Raw genomic sequence first — 27917 nt, 5'->3', positions numbered from 1 at the left:
GCTACACACCCTGATATAAGCAAAAAATGTCACATATTAGGGGACATTTGATTCTAGATGACCAGCTATATTTTCTTGCCACTACATACATAAATGTATATATATACTCTTGGGATTGTATCCAACGCTGATGTTTTGCTCATGCAACACACTTTCGCTTGCACAATGGACTGCTCCTCCTACTTTCCCCTGCAGCTTCCTGCACACATGCGAAATCTGTTCTAGACAATTGGGGGACAATCTGGAACAGATATTTAGGGGTGCTTAGGGAGAGAACCCCTGGGAGAGAAACGGGAAATCCTGCTGTGCTAGTGAAAGTCCACTCACACAGTGCTGGATAAAACTGACGGTGGTCAACCAGAGTTGTTTATGTTTCCTTTTGGTTTATTTGGTTTGCTCTTCCTTCCTTGCTACTTTACATGTAACTTCAGTGAAACTCAGTAAAAATAAGGTTTCAGGTTGGTTGGTTGGTTGGTTGGTTGGTTTAAGGAAGGAAATAAGACATTTCTCTCTCTCTGAGGATATATATTTCCTTGGCCTGCTAGCGAAATCCAGCACACCTAGAATCTCTACTCTGGTTGTGATATTTTGATTCAAAGAAGCAGACAATCACTTGACATGGAGGGAGATGCTGCAATTGGCTCCAATTGAAATGGTAGATGTAATGGATTAAAAAAAAATAGCAGTAGAGAAATTGCTTATGGACCACAATTTGAGAATGGATTTCTCTGAAAATATGAAAATGATACTATATATATGTGGGTGGGTGGGTGGGTGAATAAAGTGCTGTTGTGTACCGTTTAATCTGTATACTGTATCTGATAAGTGAAATGCTTTGTTTTTGTACAGTTCTTAAACTGAGTCATTCAGTCCATGTGAGCTTACTTCTTGTGATCTCTCTAGAAAGTTGTGCCATTGTCTTAAGTAAGCTAACAACTTTCCCTTTACTTGTTTCTTTCAACAGAGGAAGAGGAAGAGCAGGTGCCCACTGATGGCGGGACTTCAGCAGAAGCCATGCAAGTACCTTTGGAGGAAGAGGGAGAAATGGAAGAAGAGGAGGCTGTCAACGATGAAAACTACTTGAGCAAGAGGCCATTAGAAAGTCCCGAATCTGAGGAAATGCCTGCCACGAAGCGGCCAAAACTAGCTAGCGTGAAAGGAGATAGTCCAGAGGGGACGGTGGAACCGCGTGAGCCTCTTAGTTCCATCAATGCCCAGAAGGTGCCCCCCATGCTTTCCCCGGTTTGCGTTCAGGATGGTGCCGATGTGGCTCCTCTCTCTCCAGAACCACCCATACTGGCTCCCATTGCAAAATCGCAGTTGCCGGTTTCCAAACCGTTGGAGCCCAGAGCATTTACACCTAAAGCAAAGGTGAAAACGAACTCCCCAGGGCAGAAGACTAAGGCGCCCAAAGTTCCTCCATCACCAGCAGTGGCCGGAAGCCCCATCCGCTCTCCAAAAACTGGACCCAAAGAGAAGAAATCGCCGGGCCGATCCAAGAGCCCCAGAAGTCCTAAGAGTCCAAAGGTTCCGGTTCATGTCCCTCAGGTAGCAGTTAAGCAGGAGACCCCGAGTAGAACGCCCTTGGCAGCATTGAGTGAAAAGATGGGGAAAGAGAATATCCAAATAAAACAAGGGCCAACCCCCGTTGACCCTGGGAAACCAAACAGTGAGAATCCGGCGAAGAAAGTGGCCGTGCTTGACAAGACAATTGATGATTCCATTGATGCTGTAATTGCTCGTGCTTGTGCTGAACGGGACCCGGACCCATTCGAGTTTTCCTCAGGGTCAGAATCGGAAGGGGATGTTTTCACTAGCCCTAAAAGACTGTCTGTGTCAGAGACTACAACCCCCAAAGCTTCTGTTTCTGCTAACAGCAGCTTAAATAAAGCAGGGAGCACCCCAGTTCCTCCCTCTGGTGGAACGTCAAGCTCAGACATTTCATGGACGATGGATGACTCCATAGATGAGGTCATTCGAAAAGCAAATATGGGTCCTCCTGCCAATTTGCCGGCAAACTTCCCTTATTTCTCATCTCCCTCTGCTTCTCCACCAACTCCAGAGCCTCTGCTCAAAGTTTACGAGGAGAAAACTAAGCTGGCTTCCTCAGTAGAAGTTATGAAGAAGCTGAAGAAAGAGTTGAAGACAAAAATGAAGAAGAAGGAAAAGAACAAAGACAAGGAGAAGAATAAAGAGAAGAACAAAGACAAGGAGAAAAACAAAGACAAGGATAAAGACAAAGATGGAGGCAAAGAAGTAAAATTTCCGTGGAAGGACTTGATCAGAGATGATGACTTGGATCCGTACAAGTTCAAAATTAAAGACTTTGATGATGAGCCAAAAGTCAAGGTAAAAGATGGCAGCACCAAGAAAGAACGAGAGAAGCATAAAGACAAGAAGAAAGATAAGGGCAAGAAAGATAAAGACAAGAAAGACAAGGAGAAAGTTAAAGAGAAAAATAAAGGCAAGAATAAAACTTCGTCAGTGCCTCTTGTTCTGCCTCCCAAAGACCTGCCCCTGCCCTTGTTCAGCACCCCGGCTGCCATGAAACTCCCATCGCTGTTGCCGGCCCTCCCGACGATCCTTCCCGAAAAACTCTTTGAGGAGAAGGAGAAGCCCAAAGAAAAGAAGAAGGACAAAAAGGAGAAGAAGAAGAAGAAAGAGAGGGAGAAGGACAAGGAAAAGGAGAAGAAGGAGAAAGAGAAAGAAAAGAAGGAGAGGGAGAAGAAAGAAAGGGAAAAAGAGAAACACAAACACGAAAAAGTAAGCAATTGGTGTATTTTGTGGTGGGGCTCTTTATTGCTCAGCTTCCCACTCCATAGCAGAATTATACCGGAGCAACATCTAAATATATGCTTCATAGGGTTCTGAAACAGTAAAATATTTAAACCTAAAAACTGAATTTATTGAAAGGATTTCACAGTAGTAAAATGAGGCTAACAGAATCATAGAAGCCTAGAATTGTAGAGTTGGAAGGGACCTCGAGGGTCATCTAGTCCAACCCCCTGCGATGCAGGAATCTCAGCTAAAGCATCCATGACAGATGGAGGTTAAGGCTTTGTTCTCCCTCCACTGTTGGCGACAGTATGACTTCAAATACCAGTTACTTGGAATCACAAAAGTGTTTTCAGGTCTTGGCTTGCAGGCTTCCCATGGACATTTGGTTGGCTACCTGGACTAGATGGGCCTTTGGCCAGATCCAGCAGGGGTTCTGTTTATGTTGGTCTTTTAATTATGAAAGTTTAAAAAGTTAACAGATCCCTAAATCCACACCTTTCCTGCAGTTTTCACCTTTACCCTACTCTAAGTCTTCTTTTAAAATTTGAGCACGTTCAAGTTAATGTACCTGTACTATTCATGTAGGGCAGGCATGTCCAAAGTCCGTTTTGAGAACCTAATCTGGCCTGCCGGTTGGTCAGGCCCCTGTGACAGTTTATTTCCTGGGGTAAAATCCCAAAAACACCTTAATAACATCAATCCTTAAAAAAGCTCAGCAACTCCAATCCTAAAAAAAGGTCAACAACTTACTTTGGTCGGCCCCTCATGGGTCGGCCCTCACTTCATCAAATCTGGCCCCCTTTGAAAAAAGTTTGGACACCCCTGATATAGGGGGACTACATACGCAGGAAAGCTTGCATTCTAAAAATGAATAGGACAACAGGGGTGTTGGAGGTAAGGGTAAAATGAAAATTTTATTTATGGCCTCTTGTCTTTACTGGTCCAGCACTGCATCTCCAAAAGGGTACTTTACATTTTCTGTCCTGTATGCCAATTTCCTAAATAAATCTGCTCTATGTACATCTAGCTTCTATTTTTCACTGACATTAGTTTGCTCCCTCCTCTTTATAACAACAACAACAACTTTATTATTTATATGCTGCCCATCTGGGCGGCTCCAATCAAAACATTAAAAACATCAGTAAAACAGTAAAACATCAACCATTAAAACTTCCCTTTAGGGATGCCTTCAGATATCTTCTAAAAGTGAAATAGCTGCTTATCTCCTTGACATCTGGTGGGAGGGCATTCCACAGGGCGGGTGCCACTACCGAGAAGGCCCTCTGCCTGGTTCCCTGTAGCTGTTTGTCTTGCAGTGAGGGAACTGCCAGAAGGCCCTTGGAGCTGGATCTCAACGTCTGGGCTGGATGATGGGGCTGGAGACGTTCCATCAGGTATACTGGGCCGAGGCCGTTTAGGGCTTTAAAGGTCAGCACCAACACTTTGAATTGTGCTCAGAAAGGTACTGGGAGCCATTGTAGATCATTTAGGACCAGTAACTAGTAACTGCTCCCTATTACCAGGCAAGCTGCCACATTTAAAAGTGAAACAAAACTCAGTAGAAGTTCTCCTGGCCATGCAAGAGAGGGGATGGGGCTCCCTCACGAGCAGTAAACAGTGGTTTAGCATTGCATGTAAACCAGGCTGCCAATACTGATAATAATAATTTATTATTTGTACCCCGCCCATCTGGCTGGGTTTCCCCAGCCACTCTGGGCGGCTTCCACAGAGACCAAAAATACACTAAAATGTCACACATTAAAAGCTTCCCTGAACAGGGCTGCTTTAAGATGTCTTCTGAATGTCAGGTAGTTGTTTATCGCTTTGCCTGGTTCCCTGTAGCTTTGCTTCTCGCAATGAGGGAACCGCCAGAAGGCCCTCGGGCTGGACCTCAGCGAGGGCTGAATTGGAGATAATTGGTGAGAGGCATCTGTATTGTCTCAGTTAATCTTGTCCCCAGTTTCAGAGAGGCAGCGGTCCTCCTCTCTGAGAAAAGAGAAGGTCCTGGGGAAAGAACAGGCTTAGGCAAGGGAAGTTTGTCTCAGCTCAAAGATACGTAGTCTGCTTGGGAGAGGTGCGTGACAAGGTGGTATCCTTAGTGAGAAAATCGGGTCATTTGGGTTTTGGCAACTGTGTGTGCATCTTTTCCAACCTTCCCCTTTTTCCATCCACCCCAGCCATTTGCCTCTTCACTCTCTCTCTCTTTACTTCTCTTTTTATTTTATTCTATTTAGCTTGCAAGCTTTGGGGTCAGAAATCGCACTTTAAATCCCCTTAATAACCAAACTAGGTAGGGGATTATACTTACCCAGTGGAAAACCATGTATAAATAAATACGTATAGATGACAATAGTTTTGGAATAACTAATCATAGCCACAGCCTTTCACAATACAGGGCAAGGGGTGGAATTACGTATACCAAAACCATACCATGCGAACAAACTCAAAAATAATTCATGTGAATGTAGTTTTCCACTCCCATTCCATAACTGGTTCTTGTCTAGGTTTTGTCTCCTGGTTTTTTAGAATTCGGTGTAACATTAGGAATATAATGGAACAATACCACCTATTAAAAGTCTATTCTTCGTAGCCCTAAAATATATTGTATTATAGGGAAAGCCATATAAGCTCGGGCAGATTACATTGACAAAGCTTCCTGTTACCTTGGTGAAAAGTCCCTGTCAAAAGATAAACTTTAAAGCCAGGCTGCATGAAAGAGTCCCTGGATAGAATTAAAATTTAAACTGATCTAGACAGATAAGCTTTGGAGGAAAAAAAAAAGTCGAAAAAGTCCACCTCTTTGCTGCAAGTCAGGATTTTGAAAATAAATTTCCCCCCTTTTAAATCTCTTGAGTGATTTTCATTTTTTGCAAGGCCGCTCTGCTGGTGTCCTGGAAAAACGGAGAGTTTGAGCTTTATCAGTTGGTGCCCTGAGGTATGTGGCAAAGAAGCTAAATCCTTGAAGATTAGCAAAAAAAGAGGGGGGGAAATGCAGCACATGGCAATAAGGGGCTTATATGACTACTAGTATTAGTTCAGGTGAAAGAAGTATTGCTTATACATAAAACTGGACAAATCCACTGACAATGTATTTTTAGTTAGCTACAAAGGAGTCTTATATTGCTGGACTTTACTTCTTTGGTGATTTGGGAAGCTTAGTAATCCACTGTAAATGCTCTTCTGCTGGCCCGAATTTCCAGTATTACTCCAGAATTGCAGCTCTTTAATTTTTTAACCAATGAAAGCTCATGTTCCCTTAACATCCACCTTTTCCGTAACATCCCCCTTTTCCTGCTTCTCTTGCATTTGCACGCATCTATTCTCTCTCTCACAGACATACAGAGGTTCTTCTAACCTCCTGGTTTCCTGTTAAATGCAAAGACTCAGGTTACCATTTGGAACCTTTCCGGATTGTGACAGTTGGACAAAAATTAGGAGACCCAAAAGTTAACCCTATAAGTAAGCAAGCTTTTGGGTGGGTCTCCATACTTGAAAACTAGTCATTAGGGAGAAAAAATCATAACATGATTTCTGTTAAGATTTCTTTTCTAATTAGATAAAATGCTACAACTGATGCTGACACTTGAAAATTTATTCCTTAAACAGTGTTTTTCCTACAGTTGTTTATACAGTGGCATCTTTGGTGGCTTCAGAACATCATAAAGCAACAAGCAGTAGGCTATATTTAAGGTGCAAACTAAACAGCACACTGTCACACAATTTTCTGCCTCTTCCATTTTACTAGAATGTTACCCCCAGAAACTGAATAGCAGGTCCTGAAGTCTCAATAGGATGTATTTCACCATTGTGCAGCTTAGTCACAAGAACAGGTGAGCTCCCATTGCTCTGTCCCAGCTCCTACCAACCTAGCAGTTCGAAGGCATGTCAAAGTGCAAGTAGATAAATAGGTACCACTCTGGCGGGAAGGTAAACGGTGTTTCCGTGCGCTGCTCTGGTTCGCCAGAAGTGGCTTAGTCATGCTGGCCACATGACCCGGAAGCTGTACGCCGGCTCCCTCGGCCAATAAAACGAGATGAGTGCTGCAGCCCCAGAGTCGGCCACGACTGGACCTAATGGTCAGGGGTCCCTTTACCCTTTACCTTTATCCAAAGGAAAGACTACCAACAGAATGGAACTATAACAAGTGCCTAGTCTCCCAGACACATAGGCATGTGTTCATGGACAGCAGTCCTACTCCCATCCAGGATGCTGTCTCCCCCCCCCCCAAAAAAAAATCTGCTGTCACCGAGAGATTTTGGATATAAGCACCACACACCCCTTTCCTTTGGACTCCCTATGAATGGTAGCAACCTGAAACAACAAACAATGGATTTTAGCTGTGAGAGCCAAGTGGAACTTCCCAGTGCAGTATATCTCTGAATGCCAGTTGCTTGGAACAAAACAGAATAGGAAGACCCCCGTCTTTACTCCTTGTTTGGAAGCGCAGAAGTGCCTTGGGTTGGCTGTTAATGAAACAGAACCCCGGACCAGATTGTCTTTGCTCTCAGCCCAAGAAGACAATTCCTGTGTGCGTGTTTGCCAGCTCCTGTTATATAGCGCATTGAATAAATGACAACAAACAATGACGTACAAGCCTAGCCTGCTTTGTGAGTGTCTGCACTGAATCATAAAGCCAAAGACTTGAGAGGAAGGTGATTAATGGTGTTTATTAGGGCACCTTGCTGATTCATCCACTGGCTCTCGGCCAATTAACTTTCAATACATTTTTGCAAAATATCAGTGCCTCCTGAGGATTCTTAAGGAAAGGGACAGTTTTAAATGCAAAGACATAAAAAACTGAGACGGGGAAAACTACCACTTGTTAGTAGAAGGAAAAACCCTATCTATCATCTATCTATCTATCATCTTAGAAATATAGCATATGAGGTTTTCTATTGTAGAAGAACACACCAGAGCCAGAATGACTTCAACATGTAAACAAGTTCAAGGGCCATCATTGTATTTATTTCAGATGCGCTTTAGCTTTAATCTACTACTTAGAATCCTTCCAAGTTTTCCTCTGACTGCCCTTGCCTTCTGAAGTTAGGTAGGAGGTGACCAGAGAGGGCCTTTTTAGTTGTGGCACCCAGTATGTGGAATGACCTCCCCAGGAGGGCTCAGCCAAATCCATCTTCCTTTTGACACCAGATGGCCTTTATATTTGGCTTCATCACCTGCATTGAAGGGGGTTGGACTAGATGACCCTCAGGGACCCTCCCAACTCTACACTTCTATGATTCTAAGAAGACTGTGATTCCTGGTCCTTGGCGCCATTTAGGTTTCATTTCAAACCAAGCTTTTGGATTCCAGGTATCTTGGGGATGGAACTGTGTCCATTTACACAGCGCAATGTCATACAAAGACAGCACAGTTTTAAAAATTCCAGTTAAATATCACACTAAACCATTCTGTCATGAGGAGTAAATGCAAAATCTGCTGCGCAGCCTTTTCTCATTTTAACCAGAATCTGTTCTGTGGTAAAGTTACGTGCTTCCTTTCCCGTAAAATACCGTATTTTTTCGCTCTATAAGACTCACCAGACCACAAGACACACCTAGTTTTGGGAGGAGGAAAACAAGAAAAAAAATCTCAGAAGCCAGAACAGCAAGAGGGATCGCTGCACAGTGAAAGCAGCAATCCCTCTTGCTGTTCTGGCTTCTGGCTGCGCAGCCTGCATTCGCTCCATAAGACGCACACACATTTCCCCTTACTTTTTAGGAGGGAAAAGGTGAGTCTTATAGAGCAAAAAATACGGTAATTTCCTGCCATGTCCCACTGTCAGTGTTACATTTCTCTTTAGGAGATGCAGCCCATTTAACAGTTAAATGTGTTCCCTTTAGCAGATGAAAGTGGAACCTGTTGTTCCTGCGCCGTCTCCCGTGATTCCGAGGCTGACACTGAGAGTGGGGGCTGGTCAGGACAAGATGTAAGTATAAAGTAAACCCCATTTGATAAAATTTTGGTGGTGGGTGGGCTGGGTGCAGTGTCATCCCATTTGTTTATTTCCTCCTCCTGGCAAATCCTGTTTAAAGAACTATTCCCCGATTTCTAATGAATATATTGCCTAGACAAATGTGCATGCTAATTGGCTTCCGTCATGATTTAGAATGTTTAATTTTGCAACCAAATAGAGCCTTTATACTATTCAGGAGTAAGGGACGTGGGTGGCGCTGTGAGTTAAACCACAGAGCCTAGGACTTGCCGATCAGAAGGTCGGCGGTTCGAATCCCCGCAACGGAGTGAGCTCCCATTGCTCGGTCCCTGCTCCTGCCAACCTAGCAGTTCGAAAGCACGTCAAAGTGCAAGTGGATAAATAGGTACTGCTCCGGCGGGAAGGTAAATGGTGTTTCTGTGCATTGCTCTGGTTCGCCAGAAGCGGCTTAGTCATGCTAGCCACATGACCCGGAAGCTGTACGCTGGCTCCCTCGGCCAATAAAGCGAGATGAGCGCCGCAACCCCAGAGTCGGCCACAACTGGACCTAGTGGTCAGGGGTCCCTTTAGCTTTACCTTACTATTCAGGGGTGCCATCTCCGGTCATACAACCTGCGTGCATAAATTCAGGGCTTCTGTTTGTTTCTCCCTGTACACAGACAAGGACACTAAGCAAGAGCTGCTACTTGAAAGACTAGGTGCGCAAGTGTTTTCTAGAAATGATGTCTGGTGGTGCAGCCTTCCTTTGTATGAGGGAAAGGAAATGTCTATGACAGTGGTGGGGAGTTTCCAGCCCATCAGCCTAGTTACGTTTTCCAGGCCATTTGAAGCAAATCCTGCCCCACTCCCAGTGGCCTGACATCCTATATGACGTCCGGTGCAAGAAAGTTCAAGCTCCCACTAGAAAATGAAAGCCACCCCTAAAAGCAAGAAGCTTCTGGAGCAAATCCAGGGTGCACCCTCAGTTCTTCCTTTGCAATGTCCACAACTGTCTTGCTTTTATATTCTGCATAATGCACCCTTGTCCTTGTGTTGTAGAAAGAGGAGTATCCAAATTCTACACGCCTCCCTTGCACCACATTCACACTGTCACGTACGGGGTTTGTTGTTGTTGCTCCTTGGAGGTGGAATTATCCCTGCAGTCGCACTGTACTGTGCTCCCAAAGGGCATCATGGCCGCAGGGACAACCCTCCTTCCCTCCTCAATTCCAGGTTTGAGAGGAACGCATTCCAGTCAGTGGGGGGCACACTTACCATGGTAAGTGAAGTTGTGCCTCGCTCCTGTCAGCAATCGTGCTGTAGCATTCAGCACCAATGGCAGCTTCCAGATCATGCGCGAGGGAAGCCCCACATGGAGTGCATTGCAGTAATCCAGTCTTGAAGTAACCAACACATGAATTACAGTGGTATCTCGGGTTACATACGCTTCAGGTTACAGACTCCGCTAACCGAGAAATAGTACCTCGGGTTAAGAACTTTGCTTCAGGATGAGAACAGAAATTGTGCAGCGGCGGCAGCAGGAGGCCCCATTAGCTAAAGTGGTGCTTCAGGTTAAGAACAGTTTCAGGTTAAGAACGGACCTCCGGAACAAATTAAGTACATAACCCGAGGTACCACTGTGCTGTGGCAAGGTTTTCCCAGGAATGGCCATAGCTGTTGAACCAGTCGCAGTTGGTAAAAGGCCTTTGTAGCCACTGAAGTTACCTGAGCATCCCCAAACTGTGAACCTTCGCCTTCAGGGCAAGTGCAACCCCATCCAGGGTTGGCAACTGTCCCAATTTCTCGGACACGGGAACTATTCACCCACAGTGCCTCCATCTTGCCAGGGTTCAAGATCGGCTTGTTGAGAATGAACTCCCTAAGGTAGCCTTACTTCCAGCTCAGGCCTTTTAAGGCAATAACCACCATGACATGTAGAATTAACCTCTTGGTTTCTGTGCCTTTAGCATCTTGTGTTGTCAGTATTTACAGAGCATCTTTCAACTTTGCCATTTCATTAGTATCTGTGTGGGGAGGAGGGAACCGAAATGATGTAGAAACGTCTCTTTTAAAAATAAAAAATAAAAGCTGAAAAGAAGCAGGTTGATTTGAGGGATTTATGCACTCTACCAGAAGGATGGAATTGGAAATTCTTTGCACCAAATAAGCAGAGCAACACCACTGTGGCTCTGCATCCCTCAGACTGTTTCTATTAAGGTCCGTCAATCCTGTCTTACAGAGCCTTTCTGTACAGATAAGAACATAGCTTGCTTTTTCGGCATTTGGTCGTCTCTGCTTAGACAAACAGCCAGCAAGAGATGGAGATTTCTAATTTCTAACATTTATTTAAAATGTCCATCTAAATTCCTGGCTTTGCTTCATCTAAATAGGTGCTTTGGTGCCCAGAGCAGGAGTCTCTGTTTTCACCCGCTTCTGCAATTCCCCCCCCCCCCATATTTGCCAATTGCCTATTTAAGTCTGCGCTTCTTAGTTCTCCTTCCTTCTGTGTCCTCTAGCCTCTCTTCCCTCCTTCATCTTGGAGGTGAGGTCAGTAACTTGCTCTCACAGGCATGGAATTACTATAAGTCTCCCTGCCCCTTCCTTTCCTGGTCACTTATTTCAGATCACATGTGATTCTTTCTCAGGAGCACCTATGTACTTGGCTATTATTCTGTCGTATGAAAGAGATAAGAAGTGTTTCCGGACAGCTTAGAATTGGGAACCTTAAGGTCCGACTTCTCCAGTTCTTCTACCTGAACCTGTTGTTGTTTAGTCGTGTCTGACTCTTTGTGACCCCCTGGACCAGAGCACGCCAGGCACTTCTGTCTTCCACTGCCTCCCGCAGTTTGGTCAAACTCATGCTGGTACCTTCGAGAACACTATCCAACCATCTCATCCTCTGTCGTCCCCTTCTCCTTGTGCCCTCCATCTTTCCCAACATCAGGGTCTTTTCCAGGGAGTCTTCTCTTCTCATGAGGTGGTCAAAGTCTTGGAGCCTCAGCTTCAGGATCTGTCCTTCCAGTGAGCACCCAGGGCTGATTTCCTTCAGAATGGAGAGGTTTGATCTTCTTGCAGTCCATGGGACTCTCAAGAGTCTCCTCCAGCACCATAGTTCAAAAGCATCAATTCTTCGGCGATCAGCCTTCTTTATGGTCCAGCTTTCACTTCCATACATCACTACTTGGAAAACCATAGCTTTTACTATACGGACCTTTGTTGGCAAGGTGATGTCTCTACTTTTTAAGATGCTGTCTAGGTTTGTCATTGCAGGTTCACCTGAACCTGCTCGTGTCTTAAAATAGTCATCAGAGGTGGATAGTCACTGGGGGAAAGTCTCTAGAACTCCACCCTCAAGATACTGACCCAAACCAAAGATCTCTTTGACCACCAGATGGACATTATCCCTGTCCCCAAGCTTTTTTGATCTTGTGGTATGCTAGTCTGTTGTCTCCCGAGCTGCTAAATTGTATGATTTCTGTTTTATTGTTTATGGATTTATTTCTTTTTAAAATTGCTCTCGTAAGTCACTCTTCTTCAGATTGAACAAGGCTGGATCAGGCCAAAGGCCCATCTGGTCTAGCATTTTGTTCTCACAGTGACCAACCAGATCCCTATGGGAACCTGAGCTCATCAGTGCTCTCCCCACTTGAGATTTCCAACAAGGTGCCAAGAGATTTCTAGTAACGCACACTTCTTTGGGCAGTTAACCTTCAGCATGTCTGAGAGTGGGTGGGTCCTGGACTTTGCTCTGAGCCTCTTGCCATCTCTCTCTCATACACACTCACTCTCACACACAAATTTCTTGGCCCACACTAAAATCCACTCTTCCTCAAGGATGGAAAGCCTTCAGCTCCAGCTAGCATAGCCTATGGTCAGCGATGATGAAAGCAGTAGGTGCAAAATGAAGTCTCCCGTATCCTGTCAGGAAAAGAACCAGAAGGCAGTAGACTACTATCCAATGGGTCCATGTACCTTTATGCAAACCCCATTATCTGGACAAATGTCTTCTCTGCCGCCCTGGGCTCCTTTGGGACGAAGGGCAGGATATACATTTGATAAATAAGTTGCTACTCATTTACTTGTTTTATCAGGGGCACCTTTTCGATCAATCAATGAGGCAGCATTTGCAAAATAATGGTTAACCATTTATGTATTTGGATAAGCGGCGGGTGATATGCACCATCTGAAAATAGACTTTTGTTTGTTTTCAGCAGCTCCTTTTTTCACACCCAGGGGATTGCTTATTCCAAGATGGTGCCCGCTATGGTTCATTATATGCATCAACTAAAAACAGATAGAGCGCCTTCATTTCATAACATCTGTCTTATCCACAAGCAAATGCATAAAGTTCATCTACTGAGTTTCATATAACCCCCCTGCTGCTTACTCCAGCCTTCCCTGACCTGCTGTCTTCTAGGTGCAGTTGGACTCTTTAACTTCCACCAGCATGGACATTTTCAGAGTTGGAAAAAATGGTAGTCCAAAATATCAGGCGAACACCAAGCTGGGAAAGGCTGACCTACTCTATTGGGTGAACCACCAGCAAATAAACATGCACTAACTTATTTAAAAACTGAATTTCCTTTGTAATAATTTAAATGCAAGTTTGGGTCGCTAGATATTCAAATCTAGCTCTAGCAAAGTGTAGAGGACATGTTACATCCCAGGTGGTGGTTTCTTGCAAGTGCTTTGACTGCACACTAAAACCAAGTGGAAAATAGATTATAATCAGAGCATTTCTATCTTTGTAGTAAACAATTACAGCAACACTTGCATAAATGCCACATTAGAAGAAATTTACTGGATTCCATTCTAATGCAATTAGAGCTAATTTTGTTCTTTAAATGAATAAAAGGTCAACCAGTAAATCTATTTTATCTCAAGCCCAGGCCTCAATAAATTGTTTTATTTAATTTATTGTGAAAGATCTTATCCTTAATGGATCTGGGACTTATTAGTTTGCTGGGTTTTAGAGAAATCTATGACCGTTTTTTATATGATTTGAATGATCTGCTGGTGCATATGTGTGTGTTTTCCTGTGTTATCAGGCTACAAGATCACTAATTCACTCTCTTTGGGGAGGCATTTAAGATTGGTTATCTGGAAAGGGCTTGTGTGGACTTCTTGAACTTAAATTGCCAATAGATTTTTGAGCAACTAATGTGTATCGTTGTTGCAAACTGGCTTTTTTTTTAGGACTATTGTCTGATTAACCTTTTTGCCAGATATATTAATATTTCACACAAAGCCAATGTTTTTCTGCCAGTGGGATTTCTTTGGCATCCCCATTCACTACTGTAGTTTTTTAAAAAAAATGTTTGAACCAAACCACTGGCCAGTTTCTGGTGGGCTACCAAATGATTACTGGGAATCTTGCAAAGAATGCTGGACTCAGTGGGCCTTGATGTTGCCCAATGAAGCAATCATTAAGCAAGAGTTCAGCATCCAGTTTAGTTTTACTTTAATCACTGGTGTCAACCTAGCTTTCTCCAGATGTTATTGGACTTTAGCCTCCATTATTGACTGTGTTAACTGAGGATGTGTAACAACATCTGGAGAGTACCAAGTTGGACATGCCTACGACTGATCCTGTGCATTCTTTGAAAACTTAAAGCACACCAGCTTGGAAGAACATGGCCAGTAATGATAATACATAGCATTTATATGACGCTGTCAAGTAGTCAAAATTTTTCAGAAAACCTTGCAACTAACTTTGTAAGGCAGGTTGGGGTTATTGTCCTCATACTGCAGAGAGGAAAACTGAGGTTGAAAGAGAATTGCTTGACCAAGAGGTGAGATTATTTATCACTGTAGCACAGTAATTTTCAACGCTCGTACAGTGTCTGCCTTCAATAGAGAGAATCATGAATAAGATCTGTGTGACTAAGGTGAAGCTCTAGAATAAAATTTTACAAAGCTTTTACAAAGTTTACAAAATAATTTAAATGTTTATGTTTTAAATTTAAAAATGGATTTAAATATTTTGAATCCATATAACAATGTATGGATATTTCACAGCAGTACAGTTTGATTTTGTCTTTATGGGATATATCTATATCTTTATGCACATTTCTGCATTGCAGTGCCTGCACAAAGTAGGAAATTTCACATGAGCAGAGCCTGCAATAATTTCACACCCTGTTCAGCAATTGCATTTGCCATGGTTGCAGTGGAGTTTGCTGTGGTCCAACACACAAAGTGTGACCGGTTGGCAGAGTGGACATGCACCAGGGGAGCTATGGCAAATTGCAGATCCCTAGCGCCTGCACCCCAGAGTTTGAAGGTATGGATTTAACAGAAGAGAAAACCCCCAGGGTGAAGTGGTGCTAAGGAACTATTAAGCCTTGAGAAGCTTTGACTCTGACTCAAAATGACCAAGACTGGGCAATACAAAAAGCAGGACAAACATAAGGGAAATAACTAGATCCTTATAGAGGAGCATATAAGATTTTTGGGGGAAGGGTTGTGTTACGCTCAGGTGCTGCAAAGCAGTGTAGTTGTAGTCCAGTGATTCTTATAAATTTAAAGCACTCAGAATTTGTCTTAGGATCCCTTCTTCGTCCTAGGCTCCTGGTGGGACAATGGTCCTCCTCTGAAAGTGCGAATAAGTAAGCCATTGTAAGGTTTCTTTTGAACTCAGTGTGCCATTTAGCGACAAGTTATTCAGACTTTGGTAATTTAGATTACTGGCTTCATAGTGTTTGCCCACAATAGCCAAATAATGGGGCTCATTAAGCTCCCTGTGTAGGCCTATCCAAATTGTGTTTGCCTCTAACCTTGGCTCTCCATGTGTGGCTGGGGAGGGGAGGGTTGCCTCTTTATTGACTTGTCAGGCAGCGGGATTCCGTTACAGGCCAAGCCGCCCACGACCCATTCCATTTAGTTCCTTGTTTTGTGGTGGGGAAACAGGTAAAGGGATCCCGCTGGAAGGCCCCTCCTCCTGCACGTTTTTATGAATCGGACCACTGTTTGCCGCAGTTAGGGCACCGTGACCAAATCTTCCACAAGCTGTAACGCAAGCAGGAGGGAGCTATTGTGGGACGCAGCTGCGGGCAGTGTTGGTTACCCCGCGAGACACTTCCCATTCAGCAGAAAGCTCTGGAGGAGAACTTGACTGTGGAATTAAATAGGAAGACAGGGAACAAGTGATACTTTGGGGTGGGGGGGGGGGAGAGGGAGAGAAAGCAGTAGAAGGCTTTAAGGCACAGCTGGGGCGGGAGACAGTGCGGACTTGGCAGCCAGTGTCTTCTGTTGATTACAAACCTAATGGCGAGCCCAATTATTGCACAAAGGAGCACTTAGCAGTGAATGGCTAAGCGCTAATGGTGGGATAACAGAATTGAAACTTTAGTGTGTCCCATTTTTCAGCCTTTCCCCTGGATCTCGAAAGGAGAATAGACTGGCTAAAAGCTACTTAGTGATAGAATTTTTCTTCAGGCTGGCATCTTTTGGGGGAGAAAAGGTGTTAAGCTGACAGATTGCGTGGTCCCAACATTTAGCATTGATTCGGTTCATTTTAATTTGTCTGCTTTGTGGCTGTTGTGATATATATTATTACCTTGCCCAGAGACTCCCAGGGATAAGATAAGTTAAAAATCTTCTCTCTTTTTTTATATGTAGAAATGAGAGGAAGAGGAAATGAAACGGCACATTGTCATGGAAGGCTTGGGAATGTTCCTCATGTGTGGACCTTTTCTCCCTTCCTTTCCTAAAAACATGCAGTTAAGTGAACAGAAAGAGGCAGCAGACTTGGATCCCTTTCCTTTTGTCTGGCCTTTTCAGAGCACAGTGGGAGTGAATGCTCCTCATTGTAGGCGCTGTGCTTGAGGGTATTAGCAAAGTCTGTCCTATCTCAGCAGTATATTGAAAGTTCAAATAGACATCTCTGGCTGCTGGTCAATGGCCAGCTCTGTCTCTGTGATGTCTAAAAAGGAGGTTTCTGCCTAACTCCTCTCATTCAAACTGTTACCCTTGAGATCAGGTTAGCCTATATGCAGGTGGGAGCTTCTTTCAGTTCTGGAGACTCCAAGGGACTCCAGGGATACCCATTTCTCAGAACAGGAAGCGCAGCTCTCCATGACTTGTAGACAAGAGGATTTGAACCTTATCGGCGCTGTGGGTTAAACCACAGAGCCTAGGACTTGCCGGCACTTCGGATCCCCCCGATGGGGTGAGCTCCCGTTGCTCGGTCCCTGCTCCTGCCAATCTAGCATTTCGAAAGCACGTCAAAGTGCAAGTAGATAAATAGGTACCGCTCTGGCAGGAAGGTAAACGGCGTTTCCGTGCGCTGTTCTGGTTCGCCAGAAGCGGCCTAGTCATGCTGGCCACATGACCCGGAAGCTGCACGCCGGCTCCCTCGGCTGATAAAGCGAGATGAGCGCTGCAACCCCAGAGTCAGCACAACTGGACCTAATTGTCAGGGGTCCCTTTACCTTTACTTTACATGTATCCTAAGGAGGGAGGGGAGATGCTATTGAGTGCTTAACTGGTGACTGGGAGTGGCCACCGGGACCATATAACACCGGTCCTGAGAGATCTGCATTGGCTCCCAGTACGTTTCCGAGCACAATTCAAAGTGTTGGTGCTGACCTTTAAAGCCCTAAACGGCCTCGGTCCTGTATACCTGAAGGAGCGTCTCCACCCCCATCATTCAGCCTGGACACTGAGATCCAGCGCCGAGGGCCTTCTGACGGTCCCCTCATTGCGAAAAGTGAGCTTACAGGGAACCAGGCAGAGGGCCTTCTCGGTAGTGGCACCCGTCCTGTGGAACGCCCTCCCATCAGATGTCAAGGAAATAAGCAGCTATCCTATTTTTAAAAGACATCTGAAGGCAGCCCTGTTTAGGGAAGTTTTTAATATTTAATGCTGTATTGTTTTTAACATTCGATTAGGAGGCGCCCAGAGTGGCTGGGGAAACTCAGCCAGATGGGCGGGGTATAAATAATAACTCTTTCACTCACCTCCACCACACTTTTGATTACCAAATAAAATTTTCCAGTAGAGATTGTTAGTTTACTCCAGGACATTATCAACGCTTAATCTCAGGGTCGTGGGTTTGATCCCCACATTGGGCGAAAATATTCCTGCATTACAGGGGGCTGACCCTCGTGGTGCCGTTCAACTCTGCAGATTCTATGGTTCTGTTATCTCAGAATGTATGTCAAGTAGCACATATGTTCAGATGCAACATTTGGAAATAAAGGATGTACTGTGAAAGTGAAGGCATGGGTGGGGGCAAATTATACAGTGAGCGGTTTTGTTTCCATATTATTCCCAGTATAGAAATATCCGCAGTCTATATTTGTGGTAATGCATACATATCCAAAGCTTGGGCAGGGGAGGGAAATTATTTTTATATATGTAGCTTGTCATCAGCATCCATTATTACCAGTGTTCGAAACTACCATTGTTCTAGGCTCATTTTGCAGCAGGGAATTTCATTAGCGCAAGTGGTTTCTGAGCTCTTGGCACAGTACTGCGCCTAGGATTTCAGATTAAAACTGCAGAGTGGAAGGAAAGGAGGACCATTTTCTGCCTCCTCACTTCCAGCCACTCTCTGGAGACTGGAGAAGAGACCTTCTTAAGAATATTAAGTGGGTGGGCAGGGGAAGGACTAGACCATGTGAAAAACGAACGTAATATTTTAGCTGCGGTTCATTCATTTTCAGCTTTGCATTCTTGTTATTAAAGAAATGTGCCTAGTCGTTCCATTGCTGCGCCCATAACCTCGGGTTTAAGGTGCCATTTAGATCCTAGCTTTCATATCTTGATTTCTAACACTGATTATTACTTTATTCTTAAACTAAATGTGACAGGGATGCTCCCCACAAATCCATGATCAAATGATGTCCAGTGGGGGTGGGTGTTTCAGTTAAGGAAGGCATTCCTTGTTTGCATGTTTAGATTACTGAGGAACCCATAAAGGTGTGAGCATCCCCAAAGTCCCTTCCCAGCAGGCTTAGGTCTAGAGTTGCTCAAACTCTGGGTTGAATCTGGGTTGGGAAAGGCAGCCTCAGAACTGATAGGGCCTGCCAGTTCTGACAAGGGCAAGCTGTGCTTCATGCAGTAATTTTCTCTGTCCTCCTCACACAATGGTAAAGTGTGAGGATTGCACATAGGCTGCTCAGGTAGCAGGTGAGATGTTTGCAAGGCCTGCATATTATGGTTGCAGAAGTCTGCATATTATGCCTCATGACCAAGAGAACCAGGCCATCTTTTCTTTCCGAGTAGATGTTTGCAGTAAATTATGCTGTTGTAGATAACATTGCCATTTCCAGAAGGTTTAAATAATCACCCTTTTAGCTTTCTCCTGAAGGCAACCTGGATTTTAAGCGTGAGAACATGTCCCAGTGTTGATTTAGGTCCTCTTCCCTCCTTTTAATTACAGAAGCCACCGCACCAATTATGCCGCTGGGTTGTGTTAGGTGGGGGAGCAGGTGCAAAATTATTTTCATTTTGTTGTTGGGCCGCACTCAAGCAGTGACTCCCAAAGTGAATCCATAAAGACGTTTGAGTCATTGGGAAGAAAAGACCAATTACTTGGATGCAAGATTCTTTGATTCTGCTCTCTGTTGCACAAGAGTGACGGAGGCGCGCTTGTGTGTGATGTGTACATCTCAATTATAAAAAATAATAATAAATGAGAGAGCTTCAGGCAAGTTGAGACATATACCTGCCTGAGCAGAGCTCCATGCACAAACGAGTCGGAGCCAACCAAACCCTTACCATGCCAAGGCCACAGAACTGAAGGTGGATGCCTGCAGGATTTCTTCATTACGAGCTTGGTGGCACAGGGAAGAGCTCTCCTAACATTCCTCCCTCAAATGTAGTTAATGTTACCTACACCTACCAATATGGTGTGGCCAAAGGTGCTCGAGAACAACTTGAAACATGTTTGCTAGTACACATCAGTGTTTCCTGCAGGGCAAACGCAGTGTGGGCAACAGACAAACATACGCGCACATCTTTGGCTCCTTAGTTACATATGTCTGGGAACCAGAATTGTGCCAAGGCCCCCAGCCGCAGATGCAGAGGTGTGGGCAGCATTCTTGCGCTTGCTTCAGAGAAACACCCAGAACCTGTTGTGCAGAGTTTGCATTCAAGCACAGTTTTATTTTTGAAAGGGCATCACGCAGCAGGGGTATTTTATTTCACTTTGTAGAGGTACAGGATTGTGGTTTTCAGTGTGTGCGGCTGGTCTTTCCGTGAAGGCCTGGCAGACACTTGCAGGAGAGTGGTGTCTCTCAGTTGACCCAACCTTCCTCCTCGATTTGTGTACCTTGATTTGGGTATTTGTTGCAGGTGAGGTGCTGGGCCATCCCCAGGTACACTGGTGCCAACATTGTACTTCTTTAGGCGTCTTTAAGTGTCTTTCCTCTGTAACCACATCTTTGGCCTTTAAGTATCTGTGACATTTTAGAACTGGGTGGGATGCTTTTAATGCATTTCTCTTTCCTCTCAATTTTAACGTATCTAGGCAGGGGGTTGTCTGTTTATTTGTTTGGTTGTAAGTAGCTTCAGGTTACCCTGCGAAAGATAAAGCAACTAACAAATTCTTATCATCACCATCACCCCCTGCCTCTTCCTGAGCAGTGCAAAAGAGTATTTATGGGCCTCCTTCAGTTGTACTTCTGTTGATAGTAAATAAGGCAGTCTCTGTAGTTATTGCCCTGCTTATAGGTTGGTACAGATTTGGTGGTGGTAGCAAATCAGCTGGGGGGTTGTTTTTCTTGGGCATCTTGCTTCCTTTGGGGTCCACCTCCCTTGAACCATAGGAATGTCGGAAGCTGCTGTCTACCCTTGGTTATCTATTCAGTTCACTGACTGCCAGCGGCTGCCCAAGGTTTCAGATGGTTGGGGACATTCCCAGCTGCACCTGGAGATGTTCAGACATTGAACCAAATGCTGCACCATTGAGTTACCACCCTTCCCCAAGGACTCATGGTCTTATACCACCTGCCACCCTCTTATTGTCAGCCTACTTCACCCCAAACCCATGTGGAGAGAGAATGTCATATCCCAAACACTTGACTTGTGTGAACAAGCATCCATGTTGTAGATAGCTGCTATTTTGGAGCTCCACTTTGACTTCTGGAAGCATACTTCTAGAACTGGTGGCGTTCAGTTACAGGTGCTAGGTACTTTTTCAGAATGGCTTTCTGCGTTTGACTTAAAGTTCAGTTCCCAAAGCATGAAGACGTCCCCTGTCTAGTTGGATGTGAGATAGTGCCTTGTAAGTCTCAGAGGTCATATCAATCAGAAAGCACGACAAGAGCTTTATTGTGTCTTAAACAAGAACAGAACAGCAACAGGAAGCTCCAGCCCTTCACCCGGATTCAACTAAGTTCATTGCCGCCTCATGGCTAAACTGTATAATGACACTTTCTACACGTCTCTCCCTTTAGATTTAAAGAAAAGCAAGTTGAAACATCTGGTGGTTCACCCATTCAGTCACTCATATCTAAAAATACTCAAAGGTTTCTGAATAACTCAGCAGGAGTGAGTGACCTTCTGAGTAGTAACATTGCTTTCGGTCCTTCAGGATGGCTCTGGCAGAATCTCAGTAAATAATCTTGGAGTTTGGGAAACTACTCGTGCATTTGGTGATTGTACCTTTTCAGGAATAAGATGATGGTGTTGGGTTTCACTGTGTTGATCTCCCAACGTAATATTATCTGTGTGTTTCCTCATTTCTTCCATGTACTTGGAGTTTGCTATGCTACTAATATTGTAGTTCTGACACTAAATTGCAGCAGTTGTAGAAATGTTCGTTACCTCTCCTGCCTAATCTGAAACAGCATTTTCCCCCTAGGTCAAGCCACTTTGGAATGAGATTCTTCTGTGGAGTTAGAAGCCGTGTTTGTATTTATTCTCTCATTAGCTACTGGATATAGCCCAGAATTGCTATCAGTAGAGTTGATCTGGAACTTACATGAGAAATGCATGGGTCTTTCTGTCTCTCTGAAGTCTGTCCAGCTCTCTATAGCTCACCTTTTGTTTGAGTTCAATAGTAAAGGCCAGTGGTAATGTGGTGGAAATTGTAGGATATCTGGAACGTCTGGAATTCTGATCCTATAATAGGGTTGCATGGTCCATCACAAGTTCGTCTGGAGCACCAAAGCAAACAAAAGTATTTTTCAGTTGAGCAACAACACTGCAGGAGGTAATTCCAAGAAAAGGGCATATATCAATATGCATTGAATAGTAATCAATAACAGCTGAATAGTATTGGCATCCCGGATGCGCAATTGCCAGCTGTTGGCTTTTTACAAGGCCTGTTGGGTAACAGTGTGGTGATTAAAGGTTCCTTTTGTGTTGTGTTGATCTATTTCTTCGGCAGTAATCTCAAGATAAGATTTTGTTCTCTATGTCATTTCCAGTATCAGCCCCCCATACTTTCTGCTTGGCTCAGATAAGGACTAGAATTTCCTTCATAGACGATGACACATCAATATGATTTCCTTCTGTTCCTAAGTAGATAGATAGATAGATAGATAGAGCCTTTAATTCATTCATTAGTCCATGGTTAGCAAAGTACTTTCTAGTCATCTCTGAAGCATTGCTGAAGTATCCTGATTTGATACGGAGTAAGATTTCTCAAAGTTCTGGGCCTCCGTGAATAGCCTGTTTTCAGTTGCTGATGAGGAAGCATACACAGCATGGACAAAAGCCTCAATGTCCTCCATTGACTTGTGTCTATTTGCATTGTGCAACTGTCTGATGAGGTGTCCGTTAATGACCAGCTTCTTTCTTATTAGAAGGCACACGGGTACTGTAATTGTGCTTGGTCCAGATCTTTCCCTTAATCAAGGTCAACAAGGATTCTTGGACTGTGAAGAGTCTTCAAGAAGATACATTGCATTGGTATCTGTAGAAGGCTTCACTTGCCCACAGCCTAGGAAGATACCCCTTTTCAAGTTATGTTTTGTGCTTTTCTGCTTTAATAACAGTTCTGGCTCAGAATGCAACTGTCTTCATTCTGAAAATTGCACAAAAAGTAGAATTTCACTTTGTAGCTGCTTGCTTCAGCAGTAACTATTGTGGGAATTGTTTGCATCATAGAGCAAAGACTGAGGTATTAAACCTCGTTTCCTTTTTCTTTGTAAAGGCAGCCTTCTTTGGTGACAGGTTTAGTAATTGTGCCTCTGCAGAGAAAGACACCGTGCCATTTTCCCTTAGTCTTATTAGAAATCCGTTGGTTCAAAACTTGGACTTCTGGCTTCTTCTTCTTTGGCGATCACTCATAGCCAAGTAAGATTGTCTTCTATAAACAAGGTTTTAACAGTGAGTCCATAAGTGACTGTGGAGGCCAATTCTGGATCCACACATCCTTCCACAGTGGGGACATTGGTTTCCGGGCGGGAGTTGATCATGGTGTGGATTTGCCGAACGTGCCTTCCTCTTAGCACGTTTCTCCCTTGTGTCCTGAGTTCGAGTGTCTTCAAAGCCTATGACATCTTTGGTAAAGGCTGTTCTCCAATTGGAGCGCTCGCAGGCAATTGTTTCCCAGTTGTTGGTGTTTATACCTTTTTTTTTAGATTTGCCTTGAGACAGTCTTTAAACCTCTTTTGTCAACCACCAGCACTACGCTTTCCATTTTAAAGTTCAGAATAGAGTAGCTGCTTTGAAAGACAATAATCAGGCATCCACACAACATGACCAGTCCAATGAAGTTGATGTTGAAGAATCATTGCTTCAACACTAGTGATCGTTGCTTCTTCCAGTACACTTCCGGCATAGTCATGTCATAGAAGGCTAGAAGACACATTAGTCAGGATGCTAGAGAAGAACTTTATCACCTCTCTTAAACAAGAAATGGAAGCAACAGGAAACTTCTGGTGCTACTCAGGAAATTGGCTGCTGCGGGGTGTGAAACAAAATGGATTCTGTGGGCCATTTTAACGGGTGTACAGGACCTCATATGATCTTAGGTAGTTGCATAGGCTTATCTTCAGTCTTAGCACTAAGCACCACAGTGCTAAGTAAGGTAAGTCTTAGTGCTTTGGTGCTTAGTGCTTTGACCGGAGAGAAGATATTCCTTATCTCTTACCTTATTGCTTTGATCAGAGATAACAGGTCTCCACACCTTATATATTATGTCAAGGGACTAATATGTTGGTGTGGTTTGGCCAAAATGGCCTCACAGGCCAAACTTAGTGACTTATCAGACCTAATTAGGAGTATGGGTTTGAGGTTCCCTGCTGCTGCAGTAAACTATATAATGTCACTATCCACAAAGGCAGACATGCACAGCTAATTCTTTTTGTGTATTCGGTGTTGATAACTATCGAAATAGGTCCTCAAGCAGTCATTTCTCTGAGTCTTTCAAAGCACGCCCCAAACCCATTTTTTCCCCTTTGCACAAGACTCCCACAAGTCACCTTTTCAGTCACAATAGTAGCTGCATTTTCCCATGTAAATGCTGTTTACTTGCAGAGCACTCAGAAAGTGCAGTGTCCATGGAACAAAATCATACTCTTGAGAATTGTGGGCAGTGTGAAAAACAAATGCATATTTATTGTGCAGTGAACTCGTTTTTTGAAAGACTCTAAGCGGGCCTCATTTGGACAGAGTTTTGAGAATCCCTCGCTTACTAAGGTATGTGGCTTACTAGTGTGGCTAAGTACACGATACCACTATTTATCTCCCGTTTGCCCTAATCTATATAGCTTTTCAATCTATGCACATGTAAGTTATATATTAAATCAGTGCCAGCTTTGGGTAATCTTTTAGGGCGCTTTCTGTGGTTGTAGAGAGCTGAGTTGAGGTATCATATTTAAGCAAGAACACTGAGATTTTGAAAAACATAGTGGTTTTGCAATTTATCCCCGCAATCAGATAAACTCAGTAATAAAACTAAGGTAAATGCATGTCTTTGAATTCCAGCATCAGTTGATTGAAATGAGACTTTCATAGCTGTGGTGTTAAGGAATATTACAAACATTCAAACTTTTCACAATTTAGCATTCTAGGCTAGGGTCAGAAGGGGTTTGGGGCTGTTGATGAGAAAGGAGGTCAGCAGGAAAGGCAGCAGTATTGGAGCAGTATTGTTGGTCAGCTGCTAGCCTGCATTTGTGTGTATTTATAAATACAATTATTGCATGGGTGTGTGTAAGACATTGAGGGCAGAATGGATATAGGAAAGGCCTTGCCCACAAGCACACATTTACAAAGTTACATGGGTTTCTATTTAATCCAAATAATGACCACAGAACAGAAATAATAACAGAAGATGAGTAAATTTACAAAACTGCCACAGTTCTTTGCACAGAATTTAGATTTATTTACTTATTTAGATGCAGTCGAAATATATATAAAAAATAAAAAATATTATCCAGTAGCACCTTAGAGACCAAATAAGTTTGTTCTTGGTATAAGCTTTCGTGTGCATGCACACTTCTTCAGATGCAGATCTTAAATATTTCTCAGAGGGGGGAAAACATCGTTTACGCCTTTTTGGTAATGCCTCACACTTGCGCTTATGGATCACTTGGCACAGCAGCCTTTGAGGCCTGGGAATCAAATCTGACTTTCAAAAGCTGCTTCCTTTTTAGCGTTTGTGGGGTGACACTCTCCCCACCCCCGTTTATTTTCATCAGTCATGATGCTTTGGGCCTGCAAAGGATGAGATTGAAATCAAATAAATTGTTTCCAAAGATAGGAAATGATTTCACATCTCAAGAGTCTTGCTGTGCCTCAGATGCAGCATGTCACGGCTTGCGTCTCTGCAAGCCAATTACATCCCAAACAATCTGCCTGCCTGCCTACCTACCTGTGGCATCATAATGACTGGTAGAACTCGCTCTGCCCTTGCAGGTTTAAGGCTTTGCCTTCCCTGGGAAGGTGTCGTGTGGGGAGCTCCGTCCTGTAGAAGGGAATGAAAGTTCCAAGTCCAAGCTGAATATGATAATAACGATTTGCCCTCGGCTACTTTGGAAAAAGACTGCGCTCAGAGAGCCAGTGTGGTGTAGTGGTTAAGAGCGGTAGTCTCCTAATCTGGGGAACCGGGTTCGCGTCTCCGCTCCTCCACATGCAGCTGCTGGGTGACCTTGGGCCAGTCACACTTCTCTGAAGTCTCTCAGCCCCACTCACCTCACAGAGTGTTTGTTGTGGGGGAGGAAGGGAAAGGAGAATGTTAGCCGCTTTGAGACTCCTGAAGGGGAGTGAAAGGCGGGATATCAAATCCAAACTCTTCTTCTTCTTCTTCTTCTTCTTCTTCTTCTTCTTCTTCTTCTTCTTCTTCTTCTTCTTCTGGTGTGCCATGACGGGTAGTGTTTTATGGCTCTGGAGCCAGGCAGCACAAGACAAATGTCAGCCTAAGGCAGGGGCGAAACTGGGCTTTATTTCACCTGGGTCCAAGACCCAGATTGGCACACACCCCACACTCATTTGCTTACACACACACACACCCCTTCAATGGCGCCCCTCTGGAGGCAAAAATGACAACAACCAACCAGCACCCTCCCCCCAAATAGTTACAGCACTGCCCAAGCTGGCCATAAGGAAAACCATCCACTTTGTTTGGGATATTAGGCTATTATCTTGTGAATTTGTTGGGGAGGATAAGAGAGCACCTCAACGCAGCAGTTGTGATGCAGTTGTGATGCAGACAGATGCTTTGGTGAGCGTGGCAATGATTTGCATGCGCAGAGGGCGAATCCCCCAAGATGGCGGTGGGAACGCCCTTGCGTACATAGAGCTTTCAGTAGTTCCCAGTGACCATAAAGCGTTTTGTCTGATACCAAAGCGGAAATGTATGAAAGAAATATCCACGCTCCGTTGCAGCGTTGGGAACTGTGCTGCTTGTGTTCCAGTACCCCCTTTTTCAAGAAAAACGATGAGAAGTGTACTTAGAGCAAGACCGTCTCCTTGCCAAAGCCTTTCTCCCATTCCCACATCACAGGGGAAGGGAGTGGTGTGTGTGGTACCTTGTTAACTTTGGGTTGATGTGGTTGCTTGGGAGACTCATCCCAAGAAGGCTTCAAGGCTTTTCTCACATACACCTCCTTCGTTCTGGGGTGGTGGTTTTTGTTGTTGTTAATTTACTTTTTATCTCTTAATGAAGGGTATCGTTGTGTCAGAATAAACCCTGCCTGGTAAAGCAACCCATCAAGGAGCTAATCTGTGATCGCAGTGCTTTGAGCAGATTCTGTGTGGGCCTGGTTGGTTTTGGGGTTTTTTGGGGGGTTGCTGTTGTTGTTTTTAAAGGAGTTGTCACTAACTACACATTGAGAGATTCCCATGCTCACTCCTACCGGTTCAGAAAGAATGTGGCATGGTGACATGTTGGGAAAGCAACAGTGTTTTTAATTGGTTGGAGGGAGTCTCCACCTTCGCCATGCACTATGGAACCTGATGCACAATTACACTTTCTCGGGGTTTTACTTTAAAAATGAAAAAGGCCATAGTCCTCATGACTGCAGACCACGCATGTGGATGTTATCTGCTGAAGGCTCTGGAAGCAAGGGTAGTTTGGGGGAGAGTTTTATGAGTTTGAAGTAGAACGTGTCGCATTTTAGCCCTTGTCCAGATCTCAGTCCCTCCCTCTGGTCTTTAGCCAGCCAAACGTCTTCCATTTCCAGTTATTACCATAAATCTTGCAAACAAAAAGAAAAGGAACGGAAAATAAGCAGCGACAATTAAAATAGTGCGCATGAGCACTCTGCATAATTTTTTGTTCTTTGTATTTGTGTTGGACGATACGTATTGTACACCAATGTTTGGGGATGTGGTGCAGCTTGGGGTTTCTGACTGGAAGCCGTTTTTATCTGCAAACCATCTCTTCTGTCGGTGTGTGAGAGCTTTCTACCTACATATAAAATGAGCAGCAGAATAATCTCCACTGAAAAACGGAGTATGCTTGCAATGTATGGGAGCAGCAGTCCACAGGCTAGGACATTACTGAGTTTGCTGTAATATTTATTATGTTTATTTCAGAAACTCTGTGACAGATAGGATGCATCATTACGATGAATTACGATAGTTTTTTAAAGGGGGGGGGGAATAATTGTGTATAAATTGTGTGAGTATAAGCCCTAAGACTGAGGCCTGGTTCAGATGTAGCAGGAAACTATGGTTTTCAGCTGCAAGAATGAGCCTTAGCCTCATATATTTCCCTCTCCTCCTCCTCTTTTTCATGAGCCTCACAGGGTTGTAGTGAGGATGAAACGGGGAGGAGGAGAACCATGTACACTACTTTGTGATCCTTGCAAAATAAAGGTGGCCTATG

At 44.1% G+C, this 27917-nt stretch overlaps 1 protein-coding gene across 2 annotated transcripts in view; it reads left to right on the top strand.

Moving 5' to 3' along the window:
- Positions 1-27917, top strand: part of TAF3 (TATA-box binding protein associated factor 3) — a 132358-nt gene that overhangs the window by 89997 nt on the left and 14444 nt on the right. Inside the window, exons 3-4 of one of the 2 annotated variants that reach the window (XM_053406818.1) lie at positions 965-2763; positions 8622-8704. In XM_053406818.1, coding sequence (XP_053262793.1) covers positions 965-2763; positions 8622-8704 — 1882 coding nt within the window. Of the gene's footprint in view, positions 1-964; positions 2764-8618; positions 8705-27917 lie in introns of both variants that reach the window. The other variant, XM_053406817.1, reaches the window with a different exon arrangement.

The sequence above is a fragment of the Podarcis raffonei genome, chromosome 10, assembly GCF_027172205.1.
Source record: "Podarcis raffonei isolate rPodRaf1 chromosome 10, rPodRaf1.pri, whole genome shotgun sequence".
NCBI lineage: Eukaryota > Metazoa > Chordata > Lepidosauria > Squamata > Lacertidae > Podarcis > Podarcis raffonei.
The sequence above is the reverse complement of the archived record's forward strand: the minus strand, read 5'-3'. Positions and strand labels throughout refer to the sequence as shown.